Source organism: Clarias gariepinus, chromosome 18 (assembly GCF_024256425.1).
Source record: "Clarias gariepinus isolate MV-2021 ecotype Netherlands chromosome 18, CGAR_prim_01v2, whole genome shotgun sequence".
Lineage (NCBI taxonomy): Eukaryota > Metazoa > Chordata > Actinopteri > Siluriformes > Clariidae > Clarias > Clarias gariepinus.
This window is the reverse complement of record NC_071117.1, coordinates 28,122,436-28,143,719: the sequence shown is the minus strand read 5'-3', so window position 1 is coordinate 28,143,719 and position 21,284 is coordinate 28,122,436. Positions and strand designations below refer to the sequence as shown.

The 21,284-nt window shown below is 43.8% G+C and overlaps 1 protein-coding gene across 1 annotated transcript; it reads right to left on the bottom strand.

Annotated features, from left to right (window-relative positions):
* Window positions 1-16,691: 16,691 nt before the first annotated feature.
* LOC128506375 (interferon-induced protein 44-like) lies at window positions 16,692-17,971 on the bottom strand. The gene is made up of 4 exons (XM_053476795.1): window positions 17,950-17,971; window positions 17,620-17,799; window positions 17,341-17,441; window positions 16,692-17,134 (listed from the first exon to the last, which is right to left on the bottom strand). The coding sequence occupies exons 1-4, from the start codon at window positions 17,969-17,971 to the stop codon at window positions 16,946-16,948; spliced, it is 492 nt and encodes a 163-aa protein (XP_053332770.1). The 3' UTR covers window positions 16,692-16,945.
* Between the last annotated feature and the right edge of the window lie 3,313 nt (window positions 17,972-21,284).

Sequence of the window (21,284 nt, the reverse complement as noted above, 5' to 3'; positions counted from 1 at the left end):
CTTTCCTCATGCTCCATGTTTTGTTCTTGATATCATAGTGTCATGCTTAGGTCGTACTTGTTTATTGTCTGTACTTTTGTTTTTCTTTATATTATTAAAAACATCTTCAGTCTTAACCTCTGCGCTTATGCCTCGCCTGCTCCCACAATACAACCCTGACAAAAGTGTAGATAAAAATTTGACTGTGTGATATTTTCTCTTGTTAAGAATTGCAGTGTACATTAGCTAAGCAGTGCACTCATGCTGAAAAAATGTCCAACCATATTCAATTCAATTCAATTTTATTTGTATAGCGCTTTTAACGATTTACATCATCACAAAGCAGCTTTACACAATCAAAAGAATTAAGTTTATATGAAATGTGAATGTGTATGAATCAAAATTATATGATTGTCCCTGATGAGCAAGCCTAGGACGACGGCGACAGTGGCAAGGAAAAACTCCCTGAGATGGTAATAGAAAGAAACCTTGAGAGGAACCAGACTCAACAGGGAACCCATCCTCATCGGGGTAAAACAGATAGCAGGGATTGATGTGCATAATAATATGCAAGACTGGAAGTTCAGTATAAGAGGAGATGTGTAAGATTAAAGTCCAGTTTGTTCCTGGAGGCTCAGGTAGACTGTATAAAATTCCAGTCCTGAACTATTGAGCGACTGAAGTCACAGGTCCTCAGAGAACAGCTGTCTGCATCAGTCGAGGACAGGACCACCTTCATGGAAAAGTGGAACCAACCCCAGTCACCACACGCATTCCAGGCAGACCACACGGGGGCATCCATGTGATGAGATCCCCAACCAGAAGCAGGACTCCAGGATGAGTTAGAGAGGTCCAGCGGGCAGAGGGGGTCTGGATCACTGGCAGCTCAGGAGCGACATGTATAGCTCGACAGAGAGATAGGTAGAGGAAAAAGGAGAGAGGGAGAGAGGGAGAGAGAGGAGAGAGCAGAATGGGAGAGAGCAAAGAGATGGAGAAATAACAGTTAGGTATGGTCACAGTCGAACAATGTAAAACGTGAATGTATATTTAGTGCAAAGTGCAATTAGTTTTAATTAAAGTGCAATTAGTTTTAATAATACGCGGTACTGACAAGCAGCCTGCATCCTTTGATCGAAGTAGGCGTGGCGGATCGTAAGAAACTAGCAGTTCACTCAGATACTGCAGCGCGAGACCATTTAATGCTTTATATGTCAAGAGTAGTATTTTAAAATCAATGCGAAATTTCACAGAAAGCCAATGCAATGTGGATAAGATAGGAGTGATGTGCTCATATCTTCTGGTTCGAGTGAGGACTCTCGCTGCTGCATTCTGGACTAATTGAAGCTTGTTTAAGCACCTAGTTGAACAACCAGACAGTAAGGCGTTACAATAATCCAACCTAGACGTGATAAAAGCATGAACTAGTTTTTCTGCATCGTTTAGTGACAATATATTTCTTATCTTGGCAATATTTCTGAGGTGAAAGAATGCTATCCTGGTAATATTATCTACATGAGCTTCAAATGAAAGGCTTGAATCTATAATCACACCGAGGTCTTTTACTGTTGCACTTGATGGAACAGAAAGGCCATTTAAAATCACAGTGTGAACAGAAAGCTTACTTCTAGCTGCTTGTGGTCCTATGACTAGAACTTCTGTCTTATCAGGATTAAGCAGAAGGAAATTAATTAACATCCAATCTCTTATGTCCTGCACACATTGCTCAACTTTAGTAAGGTGGTTTTTCTCATCTGGTTTTGCTGAAACGTATATACTTGTGTGTCATCAGCATAACAATGAAAACTAATACCATGTTTACGAATTATGTTGCCTAGAGGAAGCATGTAAAGGGAAAAAAACAGTGGGACTAAAACAGAACCCTGTGGAACGCCAAACTCAACTTGAGAACATGAGGAATGGCCACCATCTAAATCTACAAACTGATAACGATCAGTCAAATAGGATCTGAGCCATAAGAGGGCCGTTCCCTTAATTCCTACTAGATGTTCTAATCTGTGAAGGAGAATACCATGATCAATAGTGTCAAAAGCTGCACTGAGGTCGAGTAACACAAAGATAGTGACACAACCCTGATCAGAGGCCACTAGGAGGTCATTTACTAAAATCATTAGTCGTTTAGTCATTAAAGTTGTTTTAGTCATTTAAAGTCATTATAATGCATGATTTAACAGTAATATTTAGATAATAAAGTCAACACTAGCCCAAAATAAAGCGGCAAAGGAGCAGCACGTTCTGAGAAGTGGGGTATGAACCGATGGTACCAACCAGACAGACCTAGGAAGCGCCGTAGCTCCTTAAGGTTGCAGGGAACAGGGTAAGTTTGAACAGCTGCCACTTTGGCTTCTTCGGTTTTAATGCCTTCAGCTGATATGATGTGGCCTAATAAGAAGAGAGCTGTTTGACATAAGTTGCATTTTTTTAGGTTGAGGGTGAGACCAGCAGCTTCAAGGAGCGTGAATACCTGTCGGAGGTGCTTAAGGTGAGAAGTGGTATCCCTTAAGTAAACAACAATGTCGTCAATATAAACAAAGGAATACATTCCAATGGCTTCTGCCAAAACAGAGGTCATAAGTCTCTGAAAAGTTGCTCCTGCGTTCTTCAGGCCAAAGGGAAGACGGAGGAACTCGTATTGGTCGTTCTTGGTGACGAACGCTGTTTTAGGAATGCTAAAGTGAGTATATTGTGGAGTGTAAGATGGTATAAGAGAAGGCTGGCTAGGTGACAGCTAACAGTAATAGCATCAATGTATAATATACACAATGTATAGTAATAATAATGACACTCTGATGGCCCTACATTGGGCGCCACTGTAACAAACCTGAGAAGTGGTATCCCTTAAGTAAACAACATTGGACGCCACTGTAACAAACCTGTTATTACTAACAGTAATTAATAATAAATAAATAGTAAAAATAGTAATAAAAACTTATTAAAACAGTAGCTAGCTGTTAGCAGAACCAGGGTAGAGTAAGGACCACCAGAGACAACATATATGCATTCCAAAAAGTGTATATACATTTAATTATTGTGCCACCCTTATTCACACGCCGGCCCCACACATCACATTCACACTGTCTGTTAAGTTGTGCACGAGATCAGAGTCTCTTTTCTCTCTCAGCACAAGTCCATATATACAGTACACAAACAATATGGAGAACATCCCGCTCCGCTTCCAAGGCCCTTCGTGAACGATGTCTCCTTAATGGCGATGCGGTGGCGGCCAAGGATTCGGTCCCACTTGCACACTGTCGCTGGCGTATTTAATCTCTGAGAAACAGCTGTCACCCACGCCAACTCACGGGAAAACACACACACAAAACACAAACAAAACAAAAAAAACCTCCTGCATAACCACAGCAGGGGGGATGCCATGAGTGTACATTAAGCAAATACCAATGTGATATAAATGCCTCGGTGGGCTTCACACAAATACACATTTTAATCATATTTACTTACATGCGCAATCAATAAGAATATCCCGCACTCGGGTTTACAACGTATCTCCATGTATTATAGCTCCTAGCTGACTGCTGTTCCCTAGCCCAGCCTCTCTTTTTCTTTTATTGAATTTACAGAAGCGGTCCCCACAGCGCCCCCGCTGGCCGGGAGCCCGTAACTAGGCAACCACCTGTTACACTGCAAGTGTGGCAGTTGTAAAAAGAATAGGCAGTCTACCAATACTGAATCTAGTGGTAAAATGGCGGAATGCTCCTGTGCCTGGTCAAGACATCCAAAATGTCATCTGAGGACTCTAGTGGTGAGACTGGAGGTTGATAATGTACAGATGTAGTCAGAGTCAGAGAAGAGGAAACAGGATGCAGGGGATTCTTACATGGTTGAATTGTGGCAGAAAAAATAATCCCCTGTGAGGATTGCTCCTCTAATGTTGATGGTTATCAACCAGGTTCCACTGAAGGCTATTCTGGACAGTTGTGCATTTATTTCATCATTTCATATAATTTCACCTCTTCATGTAACAATTACCCTATAAGTATTGTCAGGTTGTTGCCCCCTCCTGTGCTTTATGTCAGTATAGTCATACTCATGTCTAAAGAACCCTTTATTGCTTTACTGTTATGATTTGGAATATTTTTAGTTTTGACACCCTGACTCATTTGGAGACTGGGTTGGGGGCCTTGGGCATGGGGTGTGGTGGGCTGTGGTGCACTGGATGTTCTGTTACCAAATGGGCTGGCTACACAGACATACACACAGTTAATGCAAATTTCCATATTAAACTATATTAATTTGTTAAATCAGTTTGGATACCAGTTACCAGTTTTGGATACCTGGAAAGCAGTTTTGAGTACTTATTTCATAATTCTTATCACAAACTGTATCCTTTTTGCTACACTGCTATTGAGACTGTATACTGATTGAAGGTGTGGTGTATTTCGAACAATGAGCTCTGGGAATAGAAACCCTTTGACACACACACACACACACACACACACACACACAAACACACACACACAAAAACACAAACACAAACTCCCAGGCTTCCTGTTTCCTGTTTTTGGTCAGAAAGGAATAGGCTCTGGGAATAGAAACCCTTTGACACACACACACACACATACACACACACACACACATACACATTCCCAGGCTTCCTGTTTCCTGTTGTTGTCATTTTCAGACGCCCAGGGCCGTACTCTGAATTCCTTAGTGAATTTGCAGATTTTCTCTCAAACCTTATCGTTTCTGTAGACAAAGTGTTAATTGCTGGAGATTTTAATATTCATTTTGAGAATCCAGAAGACCCTCTGATTCTCAAAATGCTTTATGCTGTTTTTTTTCCACCAGTGTGATATAAATGCCTCGTAATGCTTATGCTAGTGCTGGTGGAAAAAAAACAGCATAAACCAGCATAGCTGGTCACTAGCTTGACCAGCAATGATACCAGCATATGTTGTGTTTTGGTGCTGGTATAATGGAGACCAGCATCAGTATCATGGCACTATAATGCTGGTCACCAGAATACCAGCACCAAAACACAACATATGCGACGATATGAGACTCCGGCAGGACTAACTATGACATCATAACTAAAAGGGAGAGCCAGAAGAAAACACAAACATGAGGGCTTCCTAAGATGTAAGGCAACCAATCACCTTACTGTCAGCAAACCTGAGTGATCAATGAGAGTGAGGAAGACAGCATCCAAACATACCAGTTCACCATAATACTCTACGTCCATGAGTCCCCCAGATCTGCTCCTTTACCTAAGGCTAATCTATTTATAAAAATGCTTGATTAAATAAATAGGTTTTTAGCCTGGACTTAAACACTGAGACTGTGTCTGAGTCCCGAACACTATTTGGAAGACTATTCCATAATTTTGGGGCTTTGTAAGAAAAAGCTCTGCCCCCAGCTGTATTTTTCATAATACGCGGTACTGACAGGCAGCCTGCATCCTTTGATCGAAGTAGGCGTGGCGGATCGTAAGACACTAGCAGTTCGCTCAGGTACTGCGGCGCGAGACCATTTAATGCTTTATACGTCAAGAGTAGTATTTTAAAATCAATGCGAAATTTCACAGGGAGCCAATGGAGTGAAGATAAGATAGGGGTGATGTGCTCGTATCTTCTGGTTCTAGTGAGGACTCTCGCTGCTGCATTCTGGACTAGCTAAAGCTTATTTATGCATCTAGCTGAACAACCAGACAGTAAGACATTACAATAGTCCAACCTAGAGGTGATAAAAGCATGAACTAGTTTTTCTGCATCGTTTAGCGACAATATATTTCTTATCTTTGCAATATTTCTGAGGTGAAAGAATGCTATCCTGGTAATATTATCTACATGAGCTTCAAATGAAAGGCTGGAATCTATAATCACACCGAGGTCTTTTACTGTTGCACTTGATGGAACAGAAAGGCCATCTAAAGTTACGGTGTGTAACTGGAGCTACATTATCTAAGGTAAAGCGAAATGTCGATTCTAAATATTCAGTCGCCTGATCGAGTTCTGTGGGGTCAGACGGTGATTTAATCGAAGTTGGGAACTCTGGGAGATTACTGATAAAACTTTGTTTGGGAGTTGATGTGAAATTACCTTTCATACGGTAGCGCGGCGCTGTGCGTACATTATTACTGTGAGACACTTGAATTGAGACAAGATAGTGATCTGAGATAACTTCAGATAGTGGAATTGTGAATAAATTTCTTATACTTAATCCGAATAATATTATTAAATCTAAAGTGTGACCTGCTTTATGAGTGGGTCCTACTACACACTGATTTACTCCTACCGAGTCCAGTATGGACATAAATGCTGTTCTCAGAGCATGGTTACCAGCATACCAGCACCAAAACACAACATATGCAGCCCATGCAGCCCAGAATACCAACACTTGATGGTAGGCTGTTCACCCCATCAAAAGTTGGTATGGTATAAAAGTCAGAATACATGCAAATATTACAATGCTTCTTTTGCTTCAGGTAGGCTGGTAACTCCCTAGTAACAAGACAAAATTCAGGGTTTACAAGATGGTCATCCAATAACTCTGTAAAATACAGAATAGAATCAGTATAAAATCAGCTTTATTGATCAACACAAACAGTATTAACAATGTGTAATATGTAACAATATATACAATATGCACATTTGTAACAGTATGAAAATTTACCAATAAACAGGTGCTGGTGCTGGTGACCAGCATTATAGCAAGCATGATGCTGGTGCTGTTATGCCTTACTGATGCTGGTGCCCAGCATACCAGCACCAAATACAACATATGCTGGTATAATTGTTGGTCAATTTTTTTTTTTTCAGTTTTAAGTGATTTCCATTGATTCCTTTTTTAAAAATATGCATTCATTGCCAGTGCATGTGCAGTATATAAAAGGTTTGTCTTGTGTTTTTAGACAACACAGCAGATACTTAATAAATGTAAAATAATGTTTTTACACGTTTTTGGTAAATTGATTATTTTTGTCTTTTTTATTTAAATGCATTTTAAGATAACGCTAAACAGTCTATTTATTTACATCACACACTATTTTCAGTACTAGCTATTAAAATACAGGATAATGAGCTAAAATGGTAACCAATTTTAACTACCAAAACCTTGCTGGTGGCCCAGCATATAAATCATGCTGCTCTATGCTGGATGTTTCAGCAGGCATGCTGGTCTTCCATCAGTTATGCTGGTTGTTTAGCTAAACCAGCACCAGACCAGCTTTAACCAGCAAGACCAATGCTGGTGGTAAGGTTTTATCAGTGTAGATATGCTGGTCTTCCATCAGTTATGCTGGTTCACCAGCTAAACCAGCATCAGACCATCACTAACCAGTATTAACCAGCATAGACCAGCATATAAATCATGCTGGTCTGCGCTGGAGTTTTCAGCAGGGTACACATTTACATTTTATACAAACTTCAATAATTCTTTTGATTGTGCAACAATGTCAATTGTTAAAAGGACTATACAAATAAAATTTAATTAAATTGAATTAATCACACCACGCACCATACTAGGTTCCCCCCGATTCTCCAGCAATGCTCGCTTGGTCTCACCATCTCTCAGGAAGGAAGTCATTCATTCAGATTGTTTTCTGTTTACCCACCAAGGTGGGGAAATGAACCTCCTCTAACAATCGCCCTATAAGTAATGTCAGGTTGTTGCCCCCTCCTGTGCTTTATGTCAGTATAGTCATACTTATGTCTGAAGAACCCTTTATTGCTTTACTGTTATGATTTGGAATATTTTTGGTTTCAGACCCTGACTCATTTGGAGACTGGGTTGGGGGCCTTGGGCATGGGGTGTGGTGGGCTGTGGTGCACTGGATGTTCTGTTACCAAATGGGCTGGCTACACAGACATACACACAGTTAATGCAAATTTTAATATTAAACTATATTAATTTGTTAAATCAGTTTGGATACCAATTACCAGTTTTGAGTTTACTTATACTATAATTCTCATCACAAACTGCATTCTTTTTGCTACACTGCTATTGAGACTGTATATCCTAAGTGAAAGTGTGGTGTATTTTGAACAATGGGCTCTGGGAATAGAAACCCTTTGACACACACACACACACACACACACACACACACACACACACTCCCAAGCTTCCTGTTTTTGGTCAGAAAGGAAAGCTCATGCTGTGGATAGTGGAGTGGCACATTGATAGATTAGAACGGCAACATTTGTTCTAGACCATCAATCTAAAAAAGTCCTCTTTGTCATGCACACTCGGAACGCGACCAGCACTAGGACCCGGAAGTGAAGTGGTCGCGAACCAGGAAGTATAAAAGGAGTAAACAAACCATAGCATCTTGCTCAGTCATTGAGTTCAGCCCATGTCGGTTCTGGCTTTCCATCCATCAATTCGTGAGTACTCACTTTATTGGGTTTTGCTTTCTAATTTTGAGTGTGTGTTTATAGGACGCGGGTTAAATTTGTGTTTTTCCCTTGCTCCCCTTTTGTGAGAGTCCTTAAACTAAATCGCGTGGTTATCCTGCCTATTCGCTTTCATCCGCGTTTGGGTTCACCATCCACGCTACATTGGGCTAATCGCTAAAGCTAAGTCATCTGGTCGTCCAGGTTAGTTCACCCTGACAGAATGACTGAGCCTAAAGCGGTGAACCCAGCGGATTACGCGCACCTCTGCGACGTGGTTGACCAGCATGCCGGGCTAATCAATAAGCTAACCGGGGAGATACCTCCTTCGTTGGAGGGACTGATACAACTGGCCCTCCGCATCGATCAACGTCTCCTCTCTTGTCCGAAGCCAGCCCCGAGGACCCTGCCACCTGCTCCCACCTATCACCGTTCTGTACCCTCACCGCCGACCACTTTCACCACCGCCACTACTGGACCTGTCGGATCTCCACCTCCTGCCGTGGTTGACACCGGAGCCGGGGAACCCATGCAATTAGGACGCGCCTCCCTGACCGCCACCGAACGTGAGCGCCGGTATCGTGAGGGGTTGTGTGCTTACTGTGGGTCCGCGGCACACCACCGGGCGATCTGTCCTGTTCGTCCGGGAAACGCCCAGCCCCGGTGAGGCTGAGGAGAGACTCACCGGGCCCCCTCCATATCTCCACCACGACCGACACCACCACCTCTCGACTTACGGTTCAGGTAATCCTCCAATTTGGCCACAAACGAGTCAGAAGTACTGCGTTCATCGACTCCGGGGCAGCAGGTAACTTCATTGACCCTTCTTATGCCAAAAAATGGGGGGTAAAATTTGAGGCATTATCCCAGCCCGTTCGGATCACATCTGTCGACGGTCGCCCCCTATCCACCAGTCCAATCACTTCCCAGACGGAACCTATCATTCTCTCCATTGATCAACACCATGAACAACTCCGTTTCCACGTCACCTCCCTTTCCTCACCTCCCATCATCCTCGGACACCCCTGGCTGCAACAACATGACCCTCTCATCTCCTGGAAACAACATCGGGTTCTACAGTGGGGCGCGACCTGCGCCGAACTATGCCTAAGGGCGACGGCTGGGACGTGCTCTCGGGAGTCCGAGGCCCCCGACGTCGACACCAACGCCATCCCCGAGACATATCGGGACTTAGCCGAGGTCTTCTGTAAGAAGAGAGCTACTCACCTTCCTCCACGACGCCCGTACGACCTCGCCATAGATCTCCAACCTGGCATGATTCTACCCCGCGGCCATCTCTACTCGCTGACACCCACAGAGACGCAGGCGATGGAGGAGTATGTCACCAACGCTCTTCGACAAGGTACCATCAGGCCCTCCTCCTCACCTGCCGTCGCGGGGTTTTTCTTCGTGAAGAAGAAGGGAGGCGAACTTCGCCCATGTGTCGACTATCGGGGGCTAAACAACATAACCATTAAAAACCCACATCCACTGCCTCTTACCAACTCAGCCCTGGACGCCCTCTCTGGTGCCACCATCTTTACCAAGTTGGACCTCCGGAGCGCCTACAACTTGGTGCGCATCAGAGAGGGCGATGAGTGGAAGACGGCCTTCATTACTCCAACTGGACACTACGAGAGTCTCGTTATCCCTTTCGGACTATGTAATGCCCCCGCCGCATTTCAACATCTGATTAACGACGTTCTCCGTGACATGCTTGGCCGGTGGGCATTCGCCTATCTCGACGACATCCTCATTTACTCACGCACCGCTGAAGAACATATCCAGCACATCAAGGCGGTTCTAAAGAGACTACTCTTTAGTAGTACTCGTTGGAAAAGTGCACCTTTCACGAGCGCTCCACCACGTTCCTGGGTTTTGTCATCTTGTCCCAGGGTGTGGCCATGGACCCGCAGAAGCTGGAGGTTGTGCGTCATTGGCCCCTACCCAAGACCCTTAAGCAACTCCAACGGTTTCTCGGGTTTGCGAATTTCTATCGTCGCTTTATCCGGGACTACAGTACAGTTGCTGCCCCCCTAACCGCTCTGACTCGGCCCTCATCTCTCCCTTTCCACTTCAACCCTACTGCTATCGCCGCCTTCAAGAATCTCTGCCACCGTTTCACCACCGCTCCTATTCTTCTTCACCCTGATGTCAGTAAACCATTCGTTGTGGAGGTGGACGCTTCAGATGTGGGCGCTGGAGCAGTTCTCTCCCAATGGGGTCCAGATCAGAAACTACACCCATGTAGTTTCTTCTCCAAAAAATTTGACTACACTCAGCAGCGATACGGGGTAGGGGACCGCGAGCTGCTGGCCATAAAGTGGGCTTTGGAAGAAATGGCGTCACTGGCTCCAGGGCGCCAGGGAGCCATTCATTATCTGGACAGACCATCAAAACCTCATCTCCATCAGAAATCTAAAACAGTTGAACCCACGACAGGCGCGGTGGGCATTGTTTTTCGAGAACTACGACTTCCGGAATAGCTGATCCAAGATGGCGGCACGGCAGTAGCACGCAGCGGCCGCTCCGGAGCCAAAATGGTGCTACGTTGTTTACGTTTTGTGTGTAGCGCGTTTATTTTTCTATGTGTATGGATATCTTCGCAACTGGTGTCCGTACATACAACAGCCAGACACTTTTCAACCTAAATAACCCGGTTAATGATATCGACGATGAGCTGCGTGAAAAGCTACGCGACCTCGGCTTGCTGCGTGAAACAGGCCTCGAAGCCTCGGCGTTGCCTGATGCCGGAGGCCGGAGGAAGGGTCATCGGAAGCGGTGCGCGAGGAAGCGGAAGCGCGGCAAGCGGGCGGGAGTCTGTGCTAGGCTAAAAACAAACCCTAGCTGGCCGGCTCTCCCGTCCATCATCTTATCTAACGTCTGCTCCCTGGACAATAAACTGGACTACATCCGACTCCAGCAGGCTACACAGCGTGAGGTTAGAGACTGCTGTGTCTTTGTTTTCACGGAGACATGGCTCAGCGACAGAGTACCGGACGCCGCTATTCAGCTAGACGGGCTAGCCTCGTTTCGCGTCGACAGAAATGCAGCTCTGTGCGGTAAGACTCGCGGTGGCGGCTTATGTGTTTACATCAACACGAAATGGTGCAAGAACTCTGTGCTAGTTTCTAGTTATTGCTCATTGCTAGTGGAGTTTGTGATTGTTAGATGCAGACCTTTTTATTTACCACGAGAATTCACCACTGTTTTCATTATCGGAGTGTACATTCCACCTAGCGCTAATGCTAAGGAAGCGCTATGGGAACTGTATACAAAGATCAGTGAACTGCAAAATACACACCCGGATGGACTGTTTATTGTTGCTGGAGATTTCAACCATGCAAATCTCAAGTCAGTGCTTCCTAGATTCCATCAGTATGTGGACTTTGCAACGAGAGGGAAAAACACGCTGGATCTTGTTTACACAAACATCCCCGGCGCATATCGGGCAGAGCCCCGCCCCCACCTCGGCTACTCAGACCACATCTCTGTTATGCTAATTCCAGCATACAGACCACTCGTCAGGCGCTCAAAACCGGTTCTGAAGCAGGTGAGAACCTGGCCAGCAGGAGCCATCTCTGCTCTTCAGGACTGTTTCGAGTGCACGGACTGGAACATGTTTAGGGAGGCTGCAACTTACGGCGACTTCACTGACTTGGAGGAGTACACGTCATCAGTGACCAGCTACATCAACAAGTGCACCGATGACGTCACTGTCTCCAAGAGCATCATCTCACGACCAAACCAGAAACCGTGGATTACTGCGGAAGTGTGTGCACTTCTGAGGACCAGAGACTCTGCCTTCAAAGCGGGAGACAAGGTGGCTCTCAGAACAGCAAGGGCCAAACTTTCTCGGGCCATCAGAGAGGCAAAGCGCGCACACGCCCAGAGAATCCACAATCACTTCAGGGACAGCGGCGACACACGGCGCATGTGGCAGGGCTTACAAGCCATCACAAACTACAGGACGACATCACCTGCCTGTGACAGTGACGGCTCCCTTCCAGATGCGCTGAATAACTTCTATGCTCGGTTTGACAGGCAGAACGACGTGGCGGCGAGAAAGACCACCCCTTCTCCGAACGACCAGGTGCTGTGTCTCACTACAGCTGAGGTGAGGAAAACTCTACGCTGAGTCAACCCACGTAAAGCTGCTGGACCAGACAACATCCCAGGCAGAGTGCTCAGAGAATGTGCTGAACAGCTGGCAGATGTTCTCACCGACATCTTTAACATCTCTCTGAGCAGCGCCGTCGTTTCCACGTGCTTCAAGGCCACCACCATCGTCCCCGTGCCCAAGAAGTCTACTGTGTCCTGTCTCAATGACTACCGTCCCGTTGCACTCATACCCACCATCATGAAGTGCTCGTCATGAGACACATCAAGACCCTGCTGCCCTCCTCACTGGACCCACTGCAGTTTGCGTATCGTCCTAACCGCTCAACGGACGACGCCATCTCCACTACACTACATCTTGCCCTCACACACTTGGACAAGAAGGACACATATGTTCGAATGCTGTACATAGATTTCAGCTCAGCATTCAACACTATTATCCCCCAACAACTGATTGGGAAGCTGAACCTGTTGGGCCTGAACACCTCCCTCTGCAACTGGATCCCGGACTTTCTGACCGGTAGGCCTCAGTCAGTACGGATCGGAAACTGCACCTCCAGCACCACCACACTGAGCACTGGGGCCCCACAAGGCTGCGTGCTCAGTCCCCTGCTGTTCACACTGCTGACTCACGACTGTGTAGCAACACACAGTTCGAACCACATCATTAAGTTCGCTGATGACATGACCGTGGTGGGTCTCATTAGCAAGAACGACGAGTCAGCGTACGGAGAGGAAGTGCAGAGGCTAACGGACTGGTGTAAAGACAACAACCTGTCTCTAAATGTTGACAAGACAAAGGAGATGGTTGTTGACTTTAGGAGGACACGAGGCGACCATTCTCCGCTGAGCATCAACGGCTCCTCTGTGGGAATCGTCGAAAGCATCAAATTCCTGGGTGTCCACCTAGAGAAGGGCCTCAGCTGGTCCCTCAACACCAGCTCCCTACACAAGAAAGCCCAACAGCGTCTCTTCTTTCTGAGAAGACTTAGAAAGGCCCAGCTTCCACCACCGATCCTGACCACCTTCTATAGAGGAACTATCGAGAGCATTCTGAGCGGCTGCATTACTGTCTGGTTTGGGAATTGTGCCATATCGGACCGCAAAACCCTACAGCGGATAGTGAGGACAGCGGAGAAGATCATCGGGGTCTCTCTCCCCTCTATTGAAGACATCTACACCACACGCTGCATCCGCAAAGCCACCAGCATTGTGGCTGATCGGACACACCCCTCTCACACACACTTCACACTCCTGCCATCTGGAAAAAGGTACCGAAGCATTCGGGCACACACATCCAGACTGTGCAACAGCTTTTTTCCACAAGCCATCCGTCTCCTCAACAAAAAGAGACTGGACTGATAAACACGCACACACACACACACACACACACACACACACACACACACACACTAACACAAACATTATCACACAGCTTAACTCAACTACCTCAAAATATTGGGACTGGACTGACTAATCAACACAAGTGCAGACACACTGACCTACACCACCAAATTATTGTACACACCAACCTGTAAATGCTTCACTGTTTATCTTTTTGCACAATGATCATTACTGGACTAATTTTTGCACTAACTCCTCAATTTTTGCTGCTGTTTTTAAAAGAATGTTTACGTTTACCCACTACCTCAACACCATATTTTTATGTTCTGTTATGTCGTGGTTGCGCACTGTCACTTTGTTGTTGCTCTTGTTTGCACATTTGCACGTGCACTTTATGTTGTCTGTAAAAATAGTTATACTTTTAGTTATAGTTATACTTATAGCTAGTTAGTTTTTGTTAATTTATGTTGTAATTTATGTTAGGTCTCCCTGTCCTGTCTCTGCTAGCCAGTTAACTAGGCCTCTTGGTTAGCTAGTTTAGTGTCTCTGTTAATTTATGTTGTAATTTTATGTTGTATGTAGCACCTTGGTCCTGGAGGAACGTTGTTTCGTTTCACTGTGTACTAACTGTATATGGTTGTAATGACAATAAAGCGAACTTGAACTTGAACTTGAACTTCCACCTCTCCTACCGCCCGGGGTCCAAGAACACCAAGGCGGACGCTCTCTCCCGGCAATTGGAGCTGGATTTTCCCCGGGCGGACCCCGCGCCTGTCCTCCCACCTTCCAAGATAATTGCTCCACTTCAATTGGACTTGGAAACGAGAGTTCGCCAGGCGCAGACCACAGAGACCGAACGGGCAGGTGTGCCGCCTGGACGACTCTACGTGCCGGAGACTATGAGATCTGAGGTTTTACAATGGGGTCACTCATCTCCCATATCTGGACACCCGGGCACGCGACGGACCCATCTCTTCATCGAACGAGACTTCTGGTGGCCATCTCTCGCGAAGGACGTCAAAGAGTTCGTTCAGGTGTGCCCAGTGTGCGCCAGGGCCAAAGATCCAAATCAACCTACATCGGGAGACCTTCAACCGCTTCCGGTTCCCCGGAGGCCCTGGACGCACATTGCCGTCGGCTTTGTCGTGGGCCTGCCGGTCTCCGAAGGAAAAGACGTCATAATGACCATCGTCGATCGGTTCTCTAAGGCCGTGCACCTGGTGGCTCTCGCTGGACTCCCGTCAGCCAAAAGGACAGCTGAGCTGATACTAGAGCATGTAGTCCGCCTGCATGGGTTCCCCAAGGACATCGTCTCGGACAGAGGGCCCCAGTTTACTGCCAAATTCTGGAAAGCCTTCTGCCGTCTGATCGACTCCACCTGCAGCCTTTCATCTGGATATCACCCACAAACTAACGGTCAGACGGAGCGGACCAACCAACAACTGGAGCGCTACCTGAGATGCTTCGTCGCCGATCGTCAGCGCTCCTGGGCTCGCTACCTCATCTGGGCAGAACTATCCCACAATCTTCACACCTCCTCAGCCACGAAGTTCAGCCCATTTGAGGTATGCTACGGCTTTCAACCCTCTATGTTCAACCACCCCGAACCGGAGGTTGATGTGCCATCAGCCCAACAGTTGGTCCGCCGGTGTCGGCGGCTGTGGAACCAGGCCAACAGATCCATCCGGCAGGCCAACACCCGCTACATCACCCAGCATCGCCGTCGACACCCCCCGGGACGATTGTACCACGTAGGTGACAGGGTATGGCTTTCTACAAAAAATCTTCATCTTCGCACCGAATCACGCAAACTCTCACCTAGGTTTATTGGTCCATACTGCATCACTCTACGGATAAACCCCGACACCTACCGGCTCCAGCTGCCTGCGGCGCTCTGGATCCATCCAGTATTCCACATCTCTCAGCTGAAACACTTCACCACATCTCCTATGATTCCACCCACCCCTCCTGCTCCTCCTCCCCGGATCATCGACGGTGTTCCCGCCTACACGGTACGCCGGATCCTTGACTCGCGTCCTCGGGGCAGAGGTATCCAATACCTAGTCGACTGGGAGGGCTACGGCCCCGAGGAGCGGTCTTGGATTTCGACCCATTTCATTCTCGACCAGGAACTAATCCGAGACTACCGTCGTCGGGTATCCTCCACCTCAGGACCGTCTGGAGCCGGTCCTGGACAGGGGGGTACTGTCATGCACACTCGGAACGCGACCGGCACTAGGACCCGGAAGTAAAGCGGTCGCGAACCAGGAAGTATAAAAGGAGTAAACAAACCATAGCATCTTGCTCAGTCATTAAGTTCAGCCCATGTCGGTTCTGGCTTTCCATCCATCAATTCGTGAGTACTCACTTTATTGGGTTTTGCTTTCTGATTTTGAGTGTGTGTTTATAGGACGCGGGTTAAATTTGTGTTTTTCCCTTGCTCCCCTTTTGTGAGAGTCCTTAAACTAAATCGCGTGGTTATCCTGCCTATTCGCTTTCATCCGCGTTTGGGTTCACCATCCATGCTACATTGGGCTAATCGCTAAAGCTAAGTCATCTGGTCGCCCAGGTTAGTTCACCCTGACACTCTTAGAGCTAATATGTCCTCAGCATACAGTTGTATTCTCTTAACTTATTGTCCCGCGTCTGGAAATCTGGTTGTTTTGTCCTATTCTTTATAGATGTTAGTTAGTTTATTTCAGTTGACTTAAATATAAACTTTTAACCAGCTATTAACTTCAGAGACAAAAATACACATATCTTTTTAATTTTATTCTTGTGTTATTTTAGTGTAGTCATCAAAATCTTTGCAATTAAATAAACTCAGTTCACCGTGATATGAAAAAAAACATAAACTTATATAAAGCTAAAAATGATCATGACTCTCTTATTACATTGATTTATTGTATGTATTGAAACCAGTAGGAAATAATTGTCATTACACAGGTGAGTGTTAGAGAGAGTAACAAAAAAGAGGAGGCAGTTTGACACCATCTTTCACATGGACAGATAAATATTAATAATAAAGTGAAAAGATTAAACATATTGTTTCTATGTACATTCCTGTTCATCCTGCGTTTTCCTGACACGTTTCATGTTGTTTCTCTGCTGGAGACTAAACTGGACACACTGGGAATTTATTCAGAATGTTGGTTTACATTGTAAACCTGGTCTTCAACATAGTCATTTGCGAAACTAACGATGTTGGTCGCTCCCATGAGGATCAGAATATCTGTGTGCATGTCGTTGGTAATCTGCTCAGCGTAGTTGAGCAGAGGGAAAATGCAGTTCATCGGGACTCCCAGTCTTTGACTGCAAACTTCCATCTGAGAGCAACAGGTACAACATTACTTAATGTTAAAAGTTTCAAATACATTTAAAAAATGTACAAAGTTAATGTTTAACATAGGAATGCATATGTCTGATACAATGTTGATGGTGATCAACATCATAGAGTTGACCACCATCAATATCAATATCATAGAGTAGATAGAGGAGCTACAGATCAGAAGGATGTTGCTGTTATTCTTACCTTTTCTTTAACTTTTTTGCTTTCGTAGATCTTCCTCAGGGTCTTGTTAACCAGAGGGCATGCTTTATCAACCATCGGCAAAATGACAACTTGAGGAATCCCTGTTAAATCACCAGAAACTGTTTCTATTGTTTCCATAAATCTAACTGTTTCTGTGTCTATCTCATGTAGAATTCAGCTTATATTTTCATGGTAATAAAACTCAAAAAAAAAAAAGATTACTGCGGTGATTACTGTAAGTGATGATGTTTTTCACCTGATTTTTGGGTGAAAACTTACCCAAGTCACTAGCTTTTTTCCGAACATCTCTCATTTTTTGGATAGCTTCATCAGGAATGAGAGAGATTCTGTCGGCTGGTAGAACACTCACCAGACAGTGCACTCTGTCTTTCAGACCGGGGTTACTGATGTAGTTTGGGTCAGTTTCAGCAATTGGATTAAGAGGATTAAACTGACAAAGAATAAATAGTTAATCAATACATTTAATATAAATAATCACCTTAAGCATTACTATTTATACAAAATCCTATATTTATACATTTTTGTTCTGCTGGTTTGTGTATTTTAAGCAATCATTCGATTTTTGAGGACCATATTTATTATTCTTACTTGTGTAGAGAATATAGGACATTCTCATTTGACCTGACTGATCTGCATGGTGTGCTGGTCTACCTTTCATGGTTGCTGAATATCAGTTACAAATAACCAACTTTTATATTTCTTTCATTCTGAATTATCGATCAATATGTAGGCAATGCTAGAACTCATGATAAGGGATTCATGGCCAGCTAATTTCATCAATTGTGAAAATAACGAATTAAATAAAGAAGGCTATAGCTAACATATAGCTATATATAGGACTATAAAGCACTAAATGGTCTTGCGCCACAGTACCTGAGTGACCTGCTAGTGTCTTAGAATTCACCATGCCTACTTTAAACAAAGGATGCAAGCTGCTTGTTAGTACCTCGTATTATAAAAAACTCCTGCAGGGGGAAGAGCTTTTTTTTAAAAAAGCTCCAAAGTTATGGAATAGCCTTCTAATGAATGTTTGGAAGTCTCAGACAGCATCACACAAATGCTGCAGATTTGTCAGCAGCACGTCCATAATGTGAATCCCCATTCAACCACATCCCGAACGTAATCTATTGGACTAAGATCTGGTGACTGTAGAAGCCATTTGAATGCAGTGAACTCTGTCATGTTCAAGAAACCAGTATGAGATGATTTTAGCTTTGTGAGGTGGTGTGTTATCCTGCTGGTCATCAGAAGTCACTACAATGTGGTCATAAAAGTATGGAAATGGTCAGCCACCGAGGTACTAAGGGGCCCAAACTGTGCCAAGAAATTCTTCCCTAAAAAGTTCCACCACTAGCAGCATCCTGAAATGTTGACTGAACAAGAGGCAGGATGGATCCATGCTTTTGATACGGTATCCCATTCAGTCCTTCTAGAATACCTTTCTGCCATTGGTGTACAAGGAACAATCTAGCAATGGCTCACATTTATCTTAATAGCAGGACTCAATCTGTTAAGATATGTGGTAATTGGAATAAGACTTCAGCTACTACTTGGGGAGTGTCTCAGTGTTTTGTACTGGGACCACTCCTGTTTATTACTCATATTTTCTTTTAAAAAATGTTTTTTTTTTTTTCATTTTTGTGAAGCTGCTTTGAGACAATGGCCATTGTTAAAAGCGCTATATAAATAAAATTGAATTTAATTAAATCGAATTTTTACCCTTAAGCGATATTTTCTGATTTTATGGTCTCTATTTCCACTGCTATGCTGACGATACCCAGCTTTATGTGAGTGTTAAGCCCTCAGACCCTTTCTAAGAGTGACTATCTTAAAATAAATGCTAATAAGTCAGAGATCTAAATCACTGCTGTCTAAGATAGGTAAGTACCTGCTTAGCATTGATGACTGTGCCCTATTCCACCCAAATTAAGAGCCTTGGTGTAATTTAAGATAGCACCCTGTCTTTTAAAGTGCACATTAACAGAATCTCTCGCTCAGCATTTTTCATTTTTCAAATTTAGATCATTTTGAGCGAGAATTGGCCATGGTTTACAAAAATTCATGTTGTTAGACAACAAATTTATGTACAATTTTTTGGGATACACTTTATGTCCTAGATTGTAAAACTCAAATAAAATCTAGATTAGATTACATGTAAAATGAAATGTTTCACACCTTATTGTTTAATTTTAAAAATTACAGTTTATAGCTCATGATAATCAACTATCCACCATCCCAAAATATCATAATGTTTCAATAGTGCGTCTGAGCAAATAATTTTTCATGCAGTATAAATATCCTGTATCACATGATTGATCATTGAAAGCTGCTAACTTTTATCTGTGTAAAAGCATGGTTCACTGTAAACTGAAAGATACAGTAAAGTCTATTAAATAATGCTGCATACCCTCCCTGCAATGCTGCGTGATATCTCATTGTGCTCATTTAAAAATGATTTTATTGATATTTAAAGCTTTACATAACATTGCTCCAATGTACCTGACTGAAGTGACTCCGCTGGCCTTTTCTTGGTGCCAGGCTTTAATCTTAAACTAATGCGTGCTGGGGTGGCATCAAGAATGTGGAATAAACTAACTTAATATTTAACACTGTAATTTCATCTTTGGGTTTAAAGTAGCTGCCAATACTCATATTTTGAAATTAGCATATCAACTGTAGTGTCTGTTTTATATGTTGTTGTTGGTCTTTTGGTTGCTCGATTTTAGGGTCACCACAGCGGACCATCCGACCAACTTGACCAAACAGATTTTAGGGAGAGTACCCTTCCTGACACAACCCTTACATTTATCTGGTCTCGAGACTAGCACTGCATTTAGTGGCTAGGGTGGGATCTGAGCCCAGGCCTTCTGCATGGCGGGCAAAAAACCAACCACAGAGTGACCAATGCATTTATTTATTTATTTATTTATTAATGTTTTTATTATTTATAGTAGTGATTTTACTTGATTTACCTATTTTCCTTTTTTTTGTACCATATTTAATCCTGCAAATCTTACTACAAATACAATACCTACTACTTTCTACTATGGTATTTTTAACAGAGTATCAAGTATCACGCTTGCGCCCTTGTTTTGACGTTATAGCATGGGTGTGTACGGTGGCCAGTCTAACTGGCTCACTGGTGTTTACTGATGATGTGACTGTTGATAGAAGCAGCTGTCTTGAAATAATTAATCTTAAAATAATTTAAATAAAAGTCTCTATCCTTAAAATCCATAAAAAAACATTCTTTAAACTGACCTGCCTAAAACTTGCCTTACTTTAAAGAATAAACTGTATTTCCAGACCTGTATAAAATGCATCTGCTCCATTCATACAGTAGATCACGGGGTGACATTATTTAATGCTTTGTCATGAACAGGAATTTTAAAAGTATTTTGTTTATGTGCATTTGTCACAGAAGACTGAGCATGAAATAGTGTCAAGTTGTTTTACAAGTATAATCTGTCACACAAAGCTATAAAGTAAATAATGACACAGGGTGAAACATATTTTTCATAATTATACCGAAAAAAGTAGCATCAATAGGCAAAGAAGCAGCAGACATAAAAATATTTGGAACACCAAACTTTATGTATACTTAGTGGCAAAAACCATTACTTGTTACAAACAACATTTTCCCTTCTCAAAGAATGTTAATAATCTACTGTATTAAACGCCATACTGACAATCTTGACAATACAGTGGAGCATGTACAGCCCTGATTAGAGACCAGTAGTAGGGCATTTACTTCTTTAACCAGTGCTTACTAGGGTTAAGTATTTTTCCACATTTATGTTGACTATTAAGTCACTAGGCTTTTTCTACGAAAAAGGAGGGGGTCCTTCTACAGTATGTTATGATTGATTAAAATAATATTATATTCGGCTATATCTGGATATAATTCGAAGTGTATCCTTCGT